At 51.5% G+C, this 18,467-nt stretch overlaps 2 protein-coding genes and 1 long non-coding RNA gene across 35 annotated transcripts in view; 2 read left to right on the top strand and 1 right to left on the bottom strand.

Annotated features, from left to right (window-relative positions):
- PHF21A (PHD finger protein 21A) overlaps nt 1-12,742 on the top strand; it is a 195,179-nt gene extending 182,437 nt beyond the window's left edge. For all 29 annotated transcript variants that reach the window (XM_032639708.1, XM_032639701.1, XM_032639709.1 and 26 more), the window contains 4 exons: nt 4,438-4,593; nt 5,880-5,955; nt 6,355-6,458; nt 7,794-12,742. In XM_032639708.1, the coding sequence (XP_032495599.1) occupies nt 4,438-4,593; nt 5,880-5,955; nt 6,355-6,458; nt 7,794-8,063 (606 nt within the window). In that variant the 3' untranslated portion in view covers nt 8,064-12,742. The remainder of the gene's footprint in view (nt 1-4,437; nt 4,594-5,879; nt 5,956-6,354; nt 6,459-7,793) is intronic.
- Nucleotides 12,743-12,984: 242 nt separating this feature from the next.
- Nucleotides 12,985-18,361, bottom strand: LARGE2 (LARGE xylosyl- and glucuronyltransferase 2). 5 transcript variants are annotated; one of them, XM_032639676.1, is made up of 15 exons: nt 18,236-18,361; nt 17,982-18,141; nt 17,782-17,897; nt 17,357-17,439; nt 17,054-17,177; nt 16,633-16,804; nt 16,401-16,505; nt 15,804-15,916; nt 15,610-15,735; nt 15,356-15,511; nt 15,069-15,229; nt 14,374-14,652; nt 13,896-14,045; nt 13,598-13,793; nt 12,985-13,343 (listed from the first exon to the last, which is right to left on the bottom strand). In XM_032639676.1, exons 2-15 carry the CDS (start codon nt 18,076-18,078, stop codon nt 13,134-13,136), a joined length of 2,088 nt encoding a protein of 695 aa, XP_032495567.1. In that variant the 5' UTR covers nt 18,079-18,141; nt 18,236-18,361; the 3' UTR covers nt 12,985-13,133. The 5 variants fall into 5 exon arrangements, with proteins under 5 accessions (XP_032495567.1, XP_032495569.1, XP_032495565.1 ...); XM_032639678.1 differs by having other exon boundaries at nt 14,374-14,584; nt 15,426-15,511; XM_032639674.1 differs by having other exon boundaries at nt 17,782-18,141.
- LOC116757680 lies at nt 14,743-16,382 on the top strand. The gene is made up of 3 exons (XR_004351053.1): nt 14,743-14,972; nt 15,410-15,492; nt 16,036-16,382. It is a non-coding gene; the product is annotated as an uncharacterized LOC116757680 (long non-coding RNA).
- Nucleotides 18,362-18,467: the final 106 nt, after the last annotated feature.

Raw genomic sequence — 18,467 nt, 5'->3', positions numbered from 1 at the left:
CTTTTTCATTTCTAATTCTGTTGATCTGAGTCTTCTCCCTTTTTTTCTTGATGAGTCTGGCTAAAGGTTTATCAATTTTGTTTATCTTCTCAAAGAACCAGCTTTTACTTTTATTGATCTTTGCTATTGTTTTCTTCATTTCTTTTTCATTTATTTCTGAGCTGATCTTTATGATTTCTTTCCTTCTGCTAACTTTGGGGTTTTTTTGTTCTTCTTTCTCTTAATTGCTTTACTTGTAAAGTTAGGTTGTTTATTTGAGATGTTTCTTGAGGTAGGATTGTATTGCTATAAGCTTCCCTCTGAGAACTGCCTTTGCTGCATCGCATAGGTTTTGGGTCATCGTGTTTTCATTGTCATTTGTTTCTAGGTATTTTTTGATTTCCTCTTTGATTTCTTCAGTGATCTCTTGGTTATTTAGTAGTGTATTGTTTAGCCTCCATGTGTTTGTGTTTTTTACAGCTTTTTCCCTGTAATTGATATCTAGTCTCATAATGTTGTGGTCGGAAAAGATACTTGATACGATTTCAATTTTCTTAAATTTACCAAGGCTTGATTTGTGACCCAAGGTATGAGCTATCCTGTGCATTTATTATTTTTAAGGCGTTTGCAAAATTGGCTTGGATTTTAGAGTGATCACTGTGTCTGACAACGGAGAAGAGACTGTGGGGAGGATAGGATGGGAGCCGGGAGACCAGTTAGGAGGTTGTTGCAGTCATCCTGGGAAGAGCTCATGATGGCTTGGCCCGATTGAATGGCGGAAGTAGAGATGGAAAAAACTGATGGGGTCTGCATATATTTTGAAGAGCCAGCAGGATTAGATAAGGGGATGTGAGAAAAAGAGAATAGCCAAAGGTTTTGGCCTAAACAACTTAAAGGATAAAGCTGCCATTTACTGGAAGATGAGCAGGTTTGAGGAGGGAAACCAAGAGTTTCATTTTGTGCACATCCCAGTTCTTTTGTGAATTACAGAGCTTGTCTTTAGGATCGTCTTCAGGTAAAATCCCTTGAACTTGAAGCTTCTTAGTACTTAATAATTAGGTCTACCCCTCTTCAAATAGCAAAAGCATACCGTATGCACATCCTGAGTTACAGTTCCAGAAACAACAAAGGAAGTGTCATCTTCGGAGGACCAGGGTCATAGAAGAGTTCTCGGGCAGATTTCCTTCCTTGGGCAATAGCTAGTGGCTACAGACCCAGTCTTGCTCTCAAGATTCAGCATTGGTTTTTGGCATTAGTGATTGTCACAGGTTTTCTACCTGTCCTGTTAATGAGCACCAGGAGTCCCTGTCAGAAACTTTGTTTGCACCAAAGATTATCTCCGTTTTCCTCAGTTGAAGCATTGCCGAGGTATTGCCACCTCATGGCTTCTTGGTAGGGATCCCTTTGCAAGGTGATGCACAGATGCTGGGAGACAGATGATTGTGGGTCTGCAAGTGAGTATCTTTCCTAAAGAATATGTTGTTTTTCTTTTTTGTGACTTTTGGCTGAGGAGGTTTATGATTTTCTTTGAGAGGCTCAACCCAAAGGATCCACTCAGATCAAATCACAAACTAAATGCTCTTGCCAGGTTTCGTCTTAAAATGGAAACTTTGTTCTTTTCAGGAATCAAAAGGTAAAAGAAAGCTTTTCTAAAACCATTAAATATGTTGAGAACTTTCTCGGTTAAACCTAGTGGAATGGATTTTCTTTAAAGATAATTGACTTCTACTTTTACAGTGTCCCAACAGTGGCAGTGATTAAAATCAACACACAGGGCTCTGTGTTTGCTGCTGGGTAGCATAAGCCCCAGCAATGTTAATTAAACAATTACAGTTGAAAGGCAGGTATTTCCTGGGGATCAGTAACCATCTAGAAGGAGTTGGTAATACAAGACCCAGCCGGTCACTAATCTTTAGGATGTATCTTGTTGCCACTATCATCATTTTTATGGGAAGGGAAGATATGTTGACACAGTTATAAAATTTGTTTAGCAGATGATGAGGTTGCAATTGATACAGCCAGGGTGTTTCCAAAAAACATACATCTTTAGCTCCTAGCAAAGGATCATGGGTCAGCCATCATTCAACTTACTATTTGGTTTATGGTAGTAATTTGGTCAGTCACCAAAGCCTAACCCTTTGGACCTGGTGCAGCAACTCTGTGGGACTTCCTCTGCTCTCTTTAAGCAAAGAACCAATTCTACGTGGATGAAATACATATCTTGGCATTTTATATTCATTTCTGTGGGCAGTAGTTCTCAATCTGTGGTCTGGGTATGATACTGAGACTCTTACAGGGGGTCAAAATATAAAATATAATTTTATGTATTTTAAAATATAATATCAATCAAAATATAAAATCAAAAATATTTTCATGATAATACCAAAATATTCTTTGCCATTTTCATTCTCATTTTCTCAAAAGTAGGACAGTGGGGTTTTCCAGGTACTACATGATAAGTGGTGATAGCACTCTGAGGGCTAACTGAATGTGCCCTTGGGTGTTCTTGGATTTTAACATTCTTCAATACATGATTTTTGTAACTTCCTGTGATTCTGTTATTTATTTCAAAATAGAAAAGTTTTAAAACTTCTAGTACAATAAGTAGCAATAGATACAACTCACATAAGCAAAAGCACTTTGAGGTGGTTATAGTAATTTTAAGAGTTACTAAGGGGTCCTGACACTGAAAAGCTTATGAACTGCTGCTACAGGATATGTAAATAGGATAGAAGTTTTCTTTCCTTTAGGAACTTGAAAGAAATTATTTAACCTTTATTTTATGTACTCTCCACCTTCCACTTCCTGATGTTCTCCTTACTCTGGAGCAAAGGAAAGTGAGCAGAGCTCTTTACCCAACAAATAAGATAGGTATTTGGAATAAGATGTCCAGTTTGTCTCATTTACTTCATCAGTGATAATTTTACCTGTGGTTCGTGTAAAAGAGTTTCTGAAGCCATAAAATTATTATAAACTTATTAAAGATGCAGACTTACAACATGGGGCGAAGGTTCAAGAAAGACTAGGTCTCTAGAGGAGAGCCACCCTCAGGCTGATTTTAAGAAGAAAGTCACAGTTAATCTAGGGATGAAACCTTAACATCTTTTGGTGCCTTGAAGTTACACTGTTAGGCTGCATTCTTATGTAGTATTTTTACACATGTACTAAGTATCTTATTTTTTGACTGCCCAGAGGTAACATTGTCTTACTAAAAGAGATTAACATCCATCCACACTTTGAAGTAGCTTACAACTTTTTGCAGCCAGTTTTCTAGGCCACCAGATACCCTAGATATGTAGATACTGCCAGATAGTTCCTTTCCTTTCCTTTGGATAGAAGTAGTAGGTCTGGGAAGATGTGTTCCTTTCAGCAATCGTGGTTGAGGGGTTATATCATAGAAAGGAAGAACTGGGCATCGCTTTCTGTATCATTGCTTCTTGTGCAAAATTTCTGTAATAGGCCTTCTGTCAGAATAGCCTAGAATTCTAAAACAACACATTGGAAGTGAAAAGGCCGGGGTCTACTCCAAGCTGAGGTGCTGCCTTGTTAGTTAACCTCTGGCCTGACCCTTCAGTCTTCCCTTCCCTGGTGTCCTTATCAGCAGCGTTAATCCTGTTTAGAGAACAGGCCAGGGATTGACTTACTGAAACACACCTCTTTAATACCTCATTTTTTTTTAATATGTTCTGTCCAAATTTTAAATAGATCTGCTTTTTTCTGATGGTGCCTTTTGTTGAGAGGGCTCCCACAGACTCACCTGAGTACCAGAACCATCACTGATGGAGGCGGGAGAGACTAGCAGAGTGCACTTAGGCTGCTCTTCTTTATCTATCTGGTGAAGCATTTTACAGGGAGGAATAAAACCTCCCGGAATAGAACGGTCCATTGAACAGCGAATGCCAAATACTGGTTTTAAGAGAACACTGCCAGCTGTTTGGCTTTTTTAATTCTTCATGTTAGAAAACTCATAGGAGTTTACTTTGCTCCTGACTTAATACTTTCCTGTTTGAACTTTGGCTATAGTTTTTCTCCCAGAGCAAGCAAAGAGTTTAGCGAAAACCTCCATTTCTTGTCTGTCTTCTTTCCCATTGATGATGGGAAATGATGATGAATGGATTTCAATGTCTTTAAACTTTATGATTTGTGAGTTGGACTGTACCAAGACTTAAATGCTGAGTTATCACCTGTAAAGCTAATTTTGGCCTAGGTGACCCCACAGTTACAGTTGCTTGTAAACTCTACTTTAAGGTTAAGAATACTAGCCCCACCTGGGGAACCTCAACTCTATAGAGCAGGCTTGCACCATTGGTAATTCCTGCTTTTCTTGAACACTCTTGCAATGAGTTGGAGGGGCACCGCTGATTGTCCTAAAACATTTATATGTATCCAGAATGTGCACGTTAACATTCCAGTTTTACCTTTTTGTCCTTTCTCTTACCTTTCCTCTCAATTTCATAGGGTGATATCCATGAGGATTTTTGCAGTGTTTGCAGAAAAAGTGGCCAGTTGCTGATGTGTGACACGTGTTCCCGTGTATATCATCTGGACTGCTTGGACCCTCCCCTGAAAACGATTCCCAAGGGCATGTGGATCTGTCCCAGATGTCAGGACCAGGTACTGTGGGTGCGTCAGAAAGGATGAGGGACAGAGGAGGAGAAGGACCTCCTTTCCCCTCTAAGCTGAGGGAGTGGCTGAGTCTCTTTCCTCTCCAGTAGTTCTCCGAGCCACATCTGCCCTGTTTACAGCACAGCACTCACCCCCACAGCATCCCTCCTCTCAGAGGTTCTCTGTTCATGAGGCAGTGACTCATGTACAGGTGGAGAGACCCTAACTGCTTCCCTCTATTTGAAATGACTTATCTTTTCATTACCTTTACCCTTAAAAGTCCATAAGACTGTCTGCCTCATTCTCTAAAAATGGTCCAAACTCAGCATATGGTTGAAACTCTGGAAATAAAATCCTTAAAGGGAAGTGCCCAATTGACCATTTAATTCAAATAAGAGCAGTTTTACTTTTAACCTGTGTCATCGTCAGGATCAGAGGACTAACTATAAAAGTACTGTCTTAATATTTCATGGATTTGAAAGAAGAGAAAGCCTCTTCCCTCCCTTTTCTGTTTAGTTTCTGATTTTTTATTTAAACTATCCATGTATCTTTATGTCTTTATGTTTTTATTATAAGCTGTCTTGAGACCTTTTTGGAAGTAGGCAAAAGTATAAATATTAAATAGATAATAAGCCCAGTAGCTCAGCAAGCTTTGGGGTCCTGCTCGGTTCTCTGGAATCCTGAGTTGAGGGAATTCTGGTTTTCCCCTTTAAATCTTGGTCTTCACCCTTACTGTCTCCATGATGTAGCAGAGACAGTTCTCTCTGTTCTCTTCCTGATGCTGCTTTGTGACCCTCTGATAATTTTCTACTCGGGGTCTAGATTACACTTCAGTACTTGGAACTGATACTTAATTTCCTTGGTCAGGCTGTCTTTGAGGCACATATAAGCTAAAATTGCGACAGGCAGCCCATGTCAGGCGAAGGACGAAGCTGCCAGTGGCTGCTGCCATTATGCAGACCTGCAGCTTCTGTGCTGATGTTTCTGACGGTTGGGAGTAGTTGGGGGTCGTGTAGCAGGCATGAAAAGACGGGAATGCCTAGCCAAGTCCCAGCCTCTTTCTAAGCCAGGGCTCAGGTGGCTTGGCTCTTCCTGCCATTGACCCTCATTCTTTCAGGCTGATAAACTGGGACTTTGTAGTCCAGAAACTATAGACCAGGGTTTTGCAACACTGCCACCGTAAGTCCTTCCTGGATTTTGTCTGCCAATAGCTACAGACACTGTTGCTTGTTACTACACAGTGGATGTGTGTTTACATATCTTTCTCAAGGGTAAAATTCTAAAAATCTTTTCAGATGCTGAAGAAGGAAGAAGCAATTCCATGGCCTGGAACTTTAGCAATTGTTCATTCCTACATTGCCTATAAAGCAGGTAAAGAGTTATCCATACTGCCTTTTGTATAAGTCTCCCTTTGTTTAAAAAAAAACAAACAAGTACTAGGAGACAGTATTTGTTTTGTTTTCAAAAGGAACTATAAATTTAAAAATGAAAAGCTTTTATTGAACGAAATAAAAAGTTTGTTGTAGCACTTTCTTGGGGGGGAAAAATGAGAAGTGATATTTATGTAAAGCCAGGCCCAAGCCACCACGGACAGTTTTCTTAGCGTCCCTTTACATATAAAAGGGAGAGTCTAAGTGGGCAGGTTCTGTGCACTGGCTGTGGGGCCTGGGGAGCTTTGAGGAAGATATCTTCTTTGGCAAGCCTTCTGAACATAGTGGCCTTTTCACAGAATTTATTGTCAAAAACAAGATCCTTTTTCTTTTTTCCCAGCAAAAGAAGAAGAAAAACAGAAATTACTTAAATGGAGTTCAGATTTAAAACAAGAACGAGAACAACTAGAGCAGAAGGTGAAACAGCTCAGCAATTCTATAAGTGTAAGTAAACCTCATGCTTTCGGTGATAGGTACAGAGGTACAGAACTTTCTGTGTACATAACAGTGCGTGTGGCTCTCAAGCGCTGATCCATGCCTTCCGCTTATTAACACTGTTAACCTGGGTGGTTGCAGTTTGCTTCCAGTTAGAGTTTGGCCCTCAGGTACAGGTGGCCATTTGGTATACGGTGCCTTAGCCAAGCTCTGGAACATCCTCTTGGCTTTGACCTGAGAGAAGATTTTCAGTCTTCTGGCTGAAGAGATCAAGTAGCAGCTACAGCAGCATAGCCAGCACCCCTGCGTGCTCCTGAGTGTGTATGGGAGGGGTGTGGAGCCGCCTGACACAGACCAGGCCCCCGCGTGTAATTCTTCCCAGTCACCCTAGCTAGTGGGTCCACCTGCATGGCTCTTTCCTCCCGCCCCCTCTTCCATGCCCTGCTGATTGCCTCTCCAGGTTTATCTGACCAGCCTGAGGAAGAGCGCTTTCTAGAGACAAGTACTGGAAGTACATACTACCCCTGGCTGACCAGGTGGGAAAGGGGTTTGTGTTTGCAGCAGGGATTCAGAGGCTTCTCCTGACAGGAGCAGGCTTTCTTTTCCGTTGAGTAGGTCCCCTTCTTGGAGTGAGGTGGCCTCCGCCCTCATGGACGCCAGGTGGTGCCCTGGACTTGGTGGCCGTCACGCTGTCTCTCCTCATCATGCTGCCCGTGGCTGGCAGGTTTCACATCGCTTTTCCTGCCTAGAACAGAAGCCAGCAGGTGTGGGAGGCCAAGTACAAAAGGGCAAAAGACTACAAGTCCCTGACCAAGCAGAAGGCCTTCTGTTGGCTGCAGTCTTTGATTCTCCTAAATATCACTAAGTATACCACCCCAGGCCCTGCCTCTAAAATCTTGCTGACCCCATGATCCTCAGCAGGCCCTCAGACTGAATCCAGATACCACTGGCTTGTGTCTGCCCTGTAGAAGCTCAGCCCAGCCCTGAGCATATCAGCGCCATTAGCAAGGTAGATGCGTACCCAGACCTGCCCAAACCAGCTTCAGCCCAGCTGTGAGAGCTTTTTCTTAATGGCTTTTATTTTGCAGTATTATAGTGGTAGTTCATGTTTGGTGTTAAGTCCTAGTGTCAAGTAGCGGGCTTTTAAACCACTCACTTGCCCTCTGTCTCTTGCCTCTTGGGCCTCCTCCTTCCCTTGGGTAGCAGCAGCCACTCCGGTGTGGAGCAGAACAAGGTCTAGGGGCCGCACACTAGTCAACAGGGATTCTTTTGTCTTGGAGCGGGCTGCCAGGCCTGTCAGAAAAGCCGGAGGCTCAGTGCCACTGCCCTTCTCATTGGCTGCAGAAATGCATGGAAATGAAGAACACCATCCTGGCCCGGCAGAAGGAGATGCACAGCTCCCTGGAGAAGGTAAAACAGCTGATCCGCCTCATCCACGGCATCGACCTCTCCAAACCCGTAGACTCTGAGGCCACTCTGGGGGCCGTCTCCAACGGCCCGGACTGCACTCCCCCTGCCAACGCCAGCACCTCCACGCCGGCGCCCTCCCCGCCCCCCTCCTCCTCCAACCAGAGCTGCACAGCGAACTGTAACCAGGGGGAAGAGACTAAATAACAGAGCCCTGCTAGGAGAAGCCACGGGATCCCAGTGGCAAGGAGAGCAAAACACTGAAGACTCTAGACAAGCAAAGCCGGATTTCTTCTGGAAAGTACAGAATTCTTTCGGTTCTTTGGTTCCAGAGAGAGAGAAGATGCTTGTGCCGGGTGGCACCAGAGTTTGCCAATTGATCCTTCTTATTCTGTGTGTACATGCAAAGACTGGACCACGCCACATGAAACCGTGCCAGCTGGAGGCTCTGGGCCAGCACCACGCCGAGTGGATAATACACTTGCTCTCCCTGTTACACGCCAGTGTGTGCCTGCGGCAGCCCCCACCACCACCGTGGGCTCGCTTTTGTTTTGTTGGGTGGGGAGCGGGGACGGGCCGCGGGGTGGGGGGGAGCAGGTTCCAGACCCTTATTTGCTGAGCTGTTTGTTTAGGTAGAGAAGACAAGTCCAAAGAGTGCGTGGGCTTTCCTGTTTCTAAACTTTCACTACTATAAAACCAAAAAGAGGAAATCGAGATTTAACCAACCCCAGTGCCCAGAGGAAGGGATGGGGAGGGAATGGGAGGGAGCCGGGGTGGGGAAAAGTATATCAGATAAGCAGTATTTCATATTGTCTGGGGCGGGCACAGTGCACGGAGAGATGGACACCAAGAACAGCCACCGGGGTCTTCTCCGGAGCACTCCGCTCCCCCACCCCTCCCCAAGCTCCTTTCCTGCTTTGGCAAATCGGCACCGTCCGGTTACCTTCCCTCTCCAAGAACAAGCAGACCCAGGCCTCAGGTGGCCCTTGCCCGGGGCAGGGAAGAAGGGTGTGTGTGTCGAGGAAGGAAAAAAGGTGGATCAGTGATTTTACTTGAAAACAAGCTCCATCCCTTTTCTATATTTATAAGAAGAGAAGATCCTGAGCGAAGCAGCACGCGACCCAGGTGTGTGTGAATTGAATGGAGACGTTGCTTTTCTCTTTTTTTTTAAATTTTTGTTTCTGTTCTTTCTTCTTTAAAAAAAAGTTTTATTTTGTCGTTTATTTTACTTTTTTTGGTAACAAAAACTAAAATAAGGAATAGAGAAGCTGTTTTTCAGGCTGACAGTCCAATTAAGGGTAGTCGAGACCTTGCATGGTAGAATAGGAATCATAGTGTCAGTGAGGTCCAGTGAGTCTGTGTGAGTCCTTGTGTCATCGTTCGGGGCACTGTTTTTTTATGCAAGGGCAAAAATCTTTGTATCTGGGGGAAAACAACAACAACTTTTTTTTTAATTAAAAAGGAAAATAAAAGAGATTGAGGTCTTCCTAGTGTTACTTAAATTAAGATCAAGGTAAGAAACATTGTAAAAAAAAATTACAAAAGTGCTATTTGTTTCCTAAAAACAGTGATTTCTATTAAAAAGGTGTCAGAACTGGAGAAAATGCTGTGTAGTTATAATTTTTTAGCACAGAACCTGCTGAACATGATGACATTTTGCTGTGTTTGTGTCTCAAGACTGGTGGGCTAGTCTCCATGATTTCTGTCCTCCTGACGGCTGCGGCCCTGACGAGCAGGGGCAGAGCTCTCCCACCCTTCTCCCCTGCTCAGAAAAGACTGTCCTGTCTTCTTGGTGCAGGGATCTGGGCTCCTGTTTCAGAAGCCCACATGGAGTGTGGACGGTGTCAGGGCCCTCCGTGTTGTCTCCTCGGCTTTTGCTAGAGCAGAAGGCTGGTGCCTAAATAAGATCCCTTCCTTTGGTGCTGCTCTTGGTCTTTCAGCCACCAGCATTTTGAGCGCCTGGGGGACAGCATTGAAGGAAATGGCCACTGAAGCTCATTGGTGCGCACGCACCCCGGCTTTGGTGGAAGGGTGCAGGGGGCAGGCTGCATCAGCCCTTGGTGCTTAGAAAGAACAAGGGAGTGAGATGTCTTGAGGGGACATGGTGTCTCTGAGACAGAGAGCCCAGGGTGGCCTTTGTGTCTTCTTGTCTTCGAAGAGAGGTCTGAATCTCCAGCTGCTTTCTCTGCCTGCTGGCTCTAGTCACCGGAGATGGGAGTTTACTCCACTTTGCCCACCCACAAGCTTCCTGGGTGACCTTTGGCTAGAATGCGGTGCTTGCCTTGGCTTGGCCTGTCTTCTTCTTGAGAAAAGCGGGGTTCTGAAAGGCTCAGACCATTTCTATCATCTTGCCTTGTGGGAAATAAATTTTGTCACGTGTGCGCTCCCGCTGGAGACCTTTATTTTAGCCCATTGCGCGCATCTGGCCACAGGAGGGAGGCGGGGGCTCTGCAACCCCGGGCACTCCCGGAGCATCTCTCCCGAGCCCGCCCCCTAAGGGCCAGAGTCTAGGAGGGGCGGAAAAGGGCCCAGTAGTTTATCCCTCACCTAGTTAGGCCCAGAGAGACAGAGATGGATCCTGAAAGCAATTGCAACAGAGAAATACTCCTTAGGTAAAACGTGTCTCATCTCTACCAACCATTTCCGTTCATCTTCCTGGGATGTTAGAAGAGGGGATTAAGAGGGGCTGCACAGGCCTCAGAGTCAGGACCTGGCTGCAAGGTTGCCTGAGGGGGAAAGAAAGGAGCTCCCTTTCCTCATGCAAAAACCCAGGTGCTATGTCTAGTCAGGGAGCTTTGGGAGATGCCTGGACTAGTTGGAGGAATAGTTGGCAGAGGTTCAGAGCCCAGAGGCGGGCTGTACGCCCTGTCTTGGAGCCCTCCCATTTGACTTGTCTGGGCCCAGAGGCTGGAGGTTGCCACATAATACCTATCCTCTTGAAAGCAGTGGGAAACTGTGATCACTAGAGGCCTTTGCTCAGAAAGGAGCTGCCTGGAGGTTCTTGGGGGTGGGAGGCAGGGCTAGGAATTGACCAGGGTTTTGCCAGCTGCTGTGAGTAGTCACACTCTGACCTTGCCTAGGGTTGGGTGTGGATTCTTCCTCAGGTTCAGACATAAGCTGTTGTGCAAGTCAGCGAGTATGGAGTAAACGAGGCAACGCTGCCCCCGAACCCGCATTCTGGACTCAAAATTCCCAAGCACCCCTTACTGCAGAGAAAGGGCCCTAGTCACCCAGTCTCCTCCTCCTTCACTGTCCTGCCAAGAGAAGACCCTCTCCGTCCCTCCAGACCTGTGGGGTCCCTGTGGACGCCTGAGACACACGTTCATGACTGCCCCACCGGAGCTGCCTCTCCCTCCCTCCCTCCCCCTTTTTCCCTTCTGCTGCTTTTCCCCGTGCCCCAGTGTAGCTGCTGACAGACACACCTGAGAGCAGCTGGCCTGCAGTCACTTCAGAGGCCAGGGAGCGGCTGGTCTGGCTCTAGGAAGGAGCTGCCCCCCGGGCCCTGGATCAGGACGCCCCTTGTCAGTCCCGTGGCTCAGGTGACGCGCCCTGGAAACAGTGAGGTCATGTTGCTGTCATCATCCCTGCTCGTGTTCTTGCCAGTGTGGCCTGCGGGTCCCTTTTCTTTCGCGGAGCCTGCTGGGTCTTGTCTCACCGCTGCTGAGCTCATCCAGAGTTCCGCTTTCTTCCTTCCTTATCGGGCCCTTTTGGCGCAAGCCTGCTGGTTGTGCCTGGCGGGGAGACCAAGCTCGGGGCAGCCCCTCGTGGGCCTTACCTGTGTGGGGCCTGTAACATGGCCGTGGCAGCCTCCAGCCGGCGCCATGTGAGTGCCCGGTTTCCCGACAGGCCCGCCTCTGTCCCCGCTGCTGCTTGGCTCAGGCTCGACAGGTGGTATGCATGGGCGCAGTTGCTCGCCCCACACGTCTCCTGTGAGGGTGGTCGCGTATCCTGCTCACCTCAGTCTCTGCGTGTGCAGCTGTCTCTCCAGCCATCTCTGACACTTACTCTCTTGGGGCCAGTGGAGCCTGCCTGCGCTCTCGTGCCAACCCACGACTCACACAGCACACTCAAAAGTGGCTTCCTCCCTTCCCTCCCTTTTAGGGTTTGGTCTTTCTTATTTATCCAAAGGGCTTAATTTAGGAGACTTTTACCCCAAGGGGCAAAAGGCTCTTTGGTAGCAGGATGGATGGTGGCCCAGGTACATTTTCCAGGCCCTGGGTTCTCCAGATTCCATGGCTTCTCTTGGATGGAGGCAACCTTGCTCTGTCTAAAAGACTGGGGACCTCACACCCAGCCCTCAGCTGGGCACCCTTGGCAGGAAACAGGAGACCCGTTCTCACCCTGACTTCAAGCTGTCTTCAGTATCAGCTCCTTTCCAGGGAGTGAGGGGTGGCCTTTGAGAAGACTCCTCTTGGCCTTCCCACCACAGTAAAGGGGAAGGAAGCTGACCCCGGTGGAGCTCTTGAAAATAGCCCTTGTAAAGGAAGAGCAGGGCTCACAAATTCACTTCACTCCCCACTCCCAAAGGCTCTTCTTCCCTGAGGACTCCACTGTCCCCTCAGCAGTCTCTGGCCCCTGCTCCTCTCTCCGGTGTCATTGGGTCCTCAGCCCAGGGTAAGCTGCAGTAAGGCAGGACAGGACGGGCAGCCGGAGGTCAGCAAGCTCTGAGCAGAAAAGAGCCAGCCAGCTCCCAACCTGTCTCTTGTCCAGGCCCTTTGTGATTTCAGTCTTGGTAGAACTTGTATTTGGAGTTTTGTGCTTCAAAGTTTTTGTTTTTGTTTGTTTGATTTTTGTTTTGAGGGGGTGGGGGGGGATACAGAGCAGCTGATCAATTTGTATTTATTTATTTTAACATTTTACTAAATAAAGCCAAATAAAGTCTCTCAGACTCATGGTGTTGGGTTTGGGGCAGGGGAGGGTGGACAGGACACACTCCAGTCCCGGCAGCCTCCGTGCCAGATTCAGCACCTCCCCAGGCTCACTTCCTCATGCCCCAAACCAAGAGGAACATGAAAAGGAACTGTTAAAACTTTACTTGTGAAAAAGGGGTGTCACAGGTGAGGATGCAGGAACCAGCCCCAAACCAGCTGGGGCAGAGGATCACTAGACCCCCAGCCATAGGATAGCAGCGAAGGGAGGCGCCGCCCCAGCCCTTCCCACAGAGACCATAAATAATTTAAATAGCAGGGAGGGTGGGGCGGCAGCAAGGTCGCTTGTGTGTCTGCAGGGAGTGTGCTGGCTGCAGGGAGTTGGGGGGGGCGGCGGGCAGGTGTGAGGTCAGGTGGGGCCTCGGGGCTGCTGCAGGGCGGTGAGGTATTTGAGGGCAGCAGCCCCGTAGCGGCGGGACAGATCCTGGTGGAACTCGTCCTTGAGGGCCTGGAGGCAGTCACGATAGGTGGGGCTGGAGCGGAAGCGGGAGATGTCCAGGCTTGGGGCGTGCGGCAGGTGGATGACAAAGGCCTCCGGCAGCACCAACAGCTCGTATTCCTGGGGGGTGGGGCATGCGGACAGTCGCTGCCTGGGCTGGGGGGAGATGGCAGCTCTGGGGAATGGGGAGCAGATTTATTCGATAGCCGCTAAGAGCCAAAGTCAGGGCCAAAGGCAGACGGCTTTAGTTCTGCAGAGGGGTGGAATGCCCGATAGTGCCGCCTAACGGGGCAGCGTGCCCCACTGCGGTATAATGAGCTCCCTGAGCCTGGAGGTATTCAAATCAAGGCTGGAGACAACGAGGTGACCCTTACCTGTGCATCCAGCTCCACGACGTGGGCCACCTTGTTCCAGCCGAAGCCCGCAAAGCGGGGGTCGTAGCGGGGGCAGTCACGTGGCACCACCACATAGGGCTCGTAGTCGGCTGCCCACTGCACGTGGTATGGGGCCTGAGCCTCTCGCCAGCGGGCGTAGTCTGTGGGCGCGTGACCCCGGGGCCACTCATGGTACCTGTGGGGCAGGATAGGGTGGGGAGCCAGGCTGAGGCTAGGAGCTCGTGGCTGGAGGGGGTCAGTGTGGGGAACCCCAGGGCAGGGCAGTGACCTCTCCTACCTGAAGGTGTGGAGAGACCCAGCGTCCAGCAAGGCCAGCAGCTCGGCCTTGGAACTGGGGAAGCTGAAGCGGTAGTGCAGGGTCTCAAATGCGGGCACCACCAGCGCTGCCTTCCGCCCGCTGCCCAGCTCCAGCTGCTTGATGGAGGCCCTGAGGATGGGGCACCCATGAACAGGAGAGAGCTAGGAAGGCTCTGCCTCCAGCGCTGGGCCCAGTGGTTCTCTTACTTTTATTAGATGTAGGACCTGACTTCAAGGGCCAGCTCACCCTGAAGCCCACTGGACACACGTGGAGCTGCTGTGGGAGCAGGTCCCAGACTGTCACTCTCCTAGGCATCCCAGAGAAACGACACGGCCCCCACTTTACAGAGGACACTGCAGCCCAGAGGGAGCAGGGACACACTCGCCAGGCTCCTGTGGGTCTTCCCCCGCCCCATCCACACCCATTCACATGTCGTTCCTCTCCCTCCTCCGCCCACCTGAGGTAGTCGTAGAGGGAGTAGGCAGGCAGGAAGTCAATGTCACTGAGGAAGACGTAAGGTGTGAGGGCCTGGGCCAAGGCCACGTTGCGAAGCTGGTTGATGGGGTAGAGGGGACCTTCACGGTACACCACGTGGTAGGCCACATCCTGCCGGGCGGAGAGCACCACCGAGGTCTCCACGAAACGCAGAAACTGCTGGGCCTCTGCGTCTGTCAGGTACAAGGCCAGGCTCATGGGGCCCGGCCAGTGCCTGCACAGGGCTTCCAGCATCTGCACCCTGGGGTGAGGGGAGTGGTCAGCCCAGGGAGGGCTGGGATGCCTCCCGCGTTAGCTGCCACAGACACCCCCTCAAGTGACTTGCTGAGCACCTTCCAGGCTCTTGTTGACATGCTCTTATTTAATCTTCACGACTACCCCACAAGGTGGGTACTTTCTCATTTGACAGATGAGAAAACTGAGGGCCAGAGATATTAAGCCTTGCCCATGGTCCCACAGCTACGGAGGGGCAGTTCCAGACATCTGAATGATTCCCAAAGCCCAAGCTCCTTCCACCATCTCCAGTGTCTCCAACTCCTGGAACTCCTCAAGCATCAGGCAGTAAGAGCTCTTCCTTCCACCAAGTGGAACCCTCCTCTCGAAACCCCCAGTCCCAGACCACACCGTGCTCCCTGGGGCTGCCCTCGGCACCCTCACCGGTCCATGGAGAGCTGGGCCACCAGGGTGACATCGTGGGGCTGGGGGGGCGGTGGCTTGTGGGGCAGGAAGGTGATGTGCACACGGTGCACAGTGAGCTGCTGCCGCCGGAACTCAAAGCATGCGTCCTCCTCGTCCAGTTGCGCCAGGGCCCGCTGCAACTGAGGGGATGGGGGAGAGGAGGACGGGCTGGGTGGGGCAGGCAGACAAGCCCCAGACAAGGCCGGGTCCCACCAGAGCAGAGGGGTAGAGCCTCCCCGAGGGAAGGGACGGCGGCTCCCTCTCACATGCTCGGCCCCAGGAGGGGGCGGGCGGGGGCACCCAAAGAGCTCTCTCCGCAGCAGGTTCCCATCGTACTCCAGGAAGGTCAGGTAGAGGTTGCGGAAGGATTCCACATGCTTGTTCTTCACGCGAAGCTTCTTTGGTGAGTTCCAGTGGATCACCTGGGACCAGGGAGGGCATCAGCGGGGGGATGGGAGCAGGGAACAGGAGTCCCCATCCTGGGCCCATCACCACCACTCGGTCCCCCTACCCCATTCACCTTGAGGTCGGACGCCTCTGAGTAGCAGCGCTCAGCCAGCGTGTGGTCTGACAGTTGCACGTTCCAGACGCAGGGCAGGGGCTGCACCAGCCACGGGTGCTCCTTGATTATGGCATTGAAGATGTCCTGGGCAGAGACAGCCATCACATCCCGGCCCAGAGCCTGCCCCACCCCCGTCAAAAGCTCCCCCAGACCTGGTCAGCCAGTGAGGTGGCAGGCAGGGTGAGAAGCTCCCGCGTGGCTGTCAGCTTCCACATCTGCTCCCAGCCAGCCTGCCGGAGCCGGTCCAGCCGCAGGAGGATCACGCCTGCTCATGGGGAGAGGTCGTCATGCCCACCTGGGACGACCAGCTTCTGGGGCCAGGGCTCAAGAAAGTGTCTTTTGAATGCTTATTTTGTGACGTGTTGGTGTTTTCTCACTGTTCAGACGTGAGCATGTACTAGCTCTATCAGCGACTCATCCTCTCGGGGGTGAAGGGGAGGCAAAGCACAGCTTACAGAGCACCTCCACAACCATCTTCTCAAATCTGGTGATCCCAGGGCTGCTAAAGTCACCGCCATTTAATGCATGAGAAAACTGAGGCTCAGAGGAACCAAGTGATTTGGCCATAGTCATTCAGCATGTACAGACAAGGTTGGAACTGTGATTTCTGGCTCTTCTCCCAGTGTTCCTTCTACAGAACCGTTCTTCCTGGGGGGTCTTCCAAGCATTCTGTGCCCTAGCCAGCCCCTGGGGCCCAAGGACCAGTGGCCACCCCTCCTGCCTCCCCCGCCCCCCCCAACTGTCCCCACCTGTGTTAAATCCCCGGCCCAAGGCAGGCCAGGGCCTGTGGTTCCTCCAGAGGTTGCCGAGGTACCAGTCGCTCTGGTTCTCCACGAGACCAATCACTTGTTTGTCTGGGAGGGGAGGGCACGAGGGAGCTGCCTGAGGCTGCCACTGGACCTCGGCTCAGGGCTAGGCCACAGGGAGGCCTGCATGGGCCAGGGAAAGGGGCTGACTGGGGTGGGGTCCCAGGCCTCTCACCAGAAAAGTGAGCAAAGAGTGCCCAGAGCTCTGCAATGTTGGAGGCAAAGGTGACATCTGTGTCCAGGACAATGACACGGGCCAGGTCAGGGGGCAGGGCGCTGGGCAGCACTAGCTTCATTAGCCCATAGAGGCCAGAGTAGTGCTTGTTGGGTATCCAGGAGACCTGGGGCTGTGGGTGGAAGGACAGGGCATGAGCCTGCAAGAGAAGGGCCTACGAGTGCCAGAACATACTGAGGTGACACAGGGGGAAGAAGGGGTGGGCCCCAGGAGGGTGAGGGATTTGAGCTTCAGTAGATGTGATGGGACTGGAGGTCCCAGGCAGCTCTAACCTGTTCTCCCCGTGATCCCCCACAACCCTGGGAGGAAGGAGGGGGCTGGGTATGGCTGGGGATGGGTGCAGAAGGGTCAGGGCTCCTGCCTTGAGCTCATCAGCGTTGTAGAAGCTGATCTGGACAGCAGGCACCATCCATGTGTGAAATAGCGTCTCCAGGATGTTCCTGGCCACGGCGTCAGTCACCAAGTGGAGGTGCAGTGGATTTTTCCTTCAGGAAGGACAAGGGAGGAAAGCTGAAGGCCCCAGAAGGAACTACACGGGAGAAGCCCTACCCTTCGAGGGTCTCAGAAGTGGCAGCACCAACTTCTGCCAAGAGCTTTTCTGTACCCAGCTCCGGATATTCCTACACCCACCTTCAAGGGAGGAGAGGGACACTCCTGGCTGTACCTGTAGAAGAGCATGGACTTCACCAGGGTGATGACGTCTCTGCTGGAGTTATGACCCGCACACACGATAGCCACCTGCAAGAGCTGGGGAGGGGACACCAGGTCGGCAGCAGCCTCCTCCTCCCCTCGACGGTAAGGACCCATGGTTGGGCTCACCTGGCCCAGGGCAGTGTAGCCCCACCCGGCATCAGAGCTAGGCAGGAGTGTCGAGGGGGACTCCGCAGGGTGGGAGTACACCCCCTCATTTCACAAATGGGGAAGCCAGGCCAGGAGAAGGGGAGGTGTGAACTCCAGGCGCCCCCAGCTGGCCGGTCAGTGCCAGAACCCACACCAGGTGTCGGGATTCCCACAGGTGTCCAGGTCCCTGGGCTGGGGGCGCGGCGCCCCTGAGATTCCCACCGCCAGGGGCCGTGCGCACCTACCTACCTCGCACTTGGGCGGCCGCGGCCGCGGCAGGATGCAATCCGAGCCGTTGTGGCCCCCGGGGTCTGCCGGCGGGTCTCCGTCGAAGGCAGCAGCCCCCCGCGGCCGCGGCCGCTCGTCTGGAAGTACACGTGGCGTTAGCGACCTGGGTAAGGATCCCGGGTCACCCCCGCCCCCACTCGCCTCCCGCTCGCAGCTCTCACAGTCCAGGTCCCCACGGAACAGGAAGAAACCGATCAGAAGCAGCAGCAACAGCAGTGCTGCGGCCCCCAGCGCCCGGGGGCGCCCTCGGGGCAGCATGGCTGTGGGCAGGGGGTGCTCACGGCGGGGCGCGACCCCGGGCTGTGGGCTCCATCGCGGGCCCTGTGGACCAAGGAGGGAGAGAGGAGAGTCAGCCTTGGGCGGTGGGGCCCGACGGCCACCCGATCTTCTCTCCCGCGCTGAGTCGCCACCTCACCTGCTCCAGCGTCTTGGGGATCCCGACCTTACTCTCTCAGAAGACGGTTGGGGTGCAGGCAAAGCGGAGATGAAGGAGCAGGCCAGCCCGGTCGGAGCGGGAGCCAGCCCCGCCCCCAACCTGGGTTCAGGTTTCATCTCCGCTTGGCTGAATCCGAAGGGGCGGGGAGACCCCTCCCCGGGGTGGGGGGGAGAGGGAGGCCCCGCCCCGCCCCTGCCCGGGCTTACGAGGA

The sequence above is a fragment of the Phocoena sinus genome, chromosome 8 (genome assembly GCF_008692025.1).
Source record: "Phocoena sinus isolate mPhoSin1 chromosome 8, mPhoSin1.pri, whole genome shotgun sequence".
In the NCBI taxonomy this organism is placed as follows: domain Eukaryota; kingdom Metazoa; phylum Chordata; class Mammalia; order Artiodactyla; family Phocoenidae; genus Phocoena; species Phocoena sinus.
The sequence above is the reverse complement of the archived record's forward strand: the minus strand, read 5'-3'. Positions and strand labels throughout refer to the sequence as shown.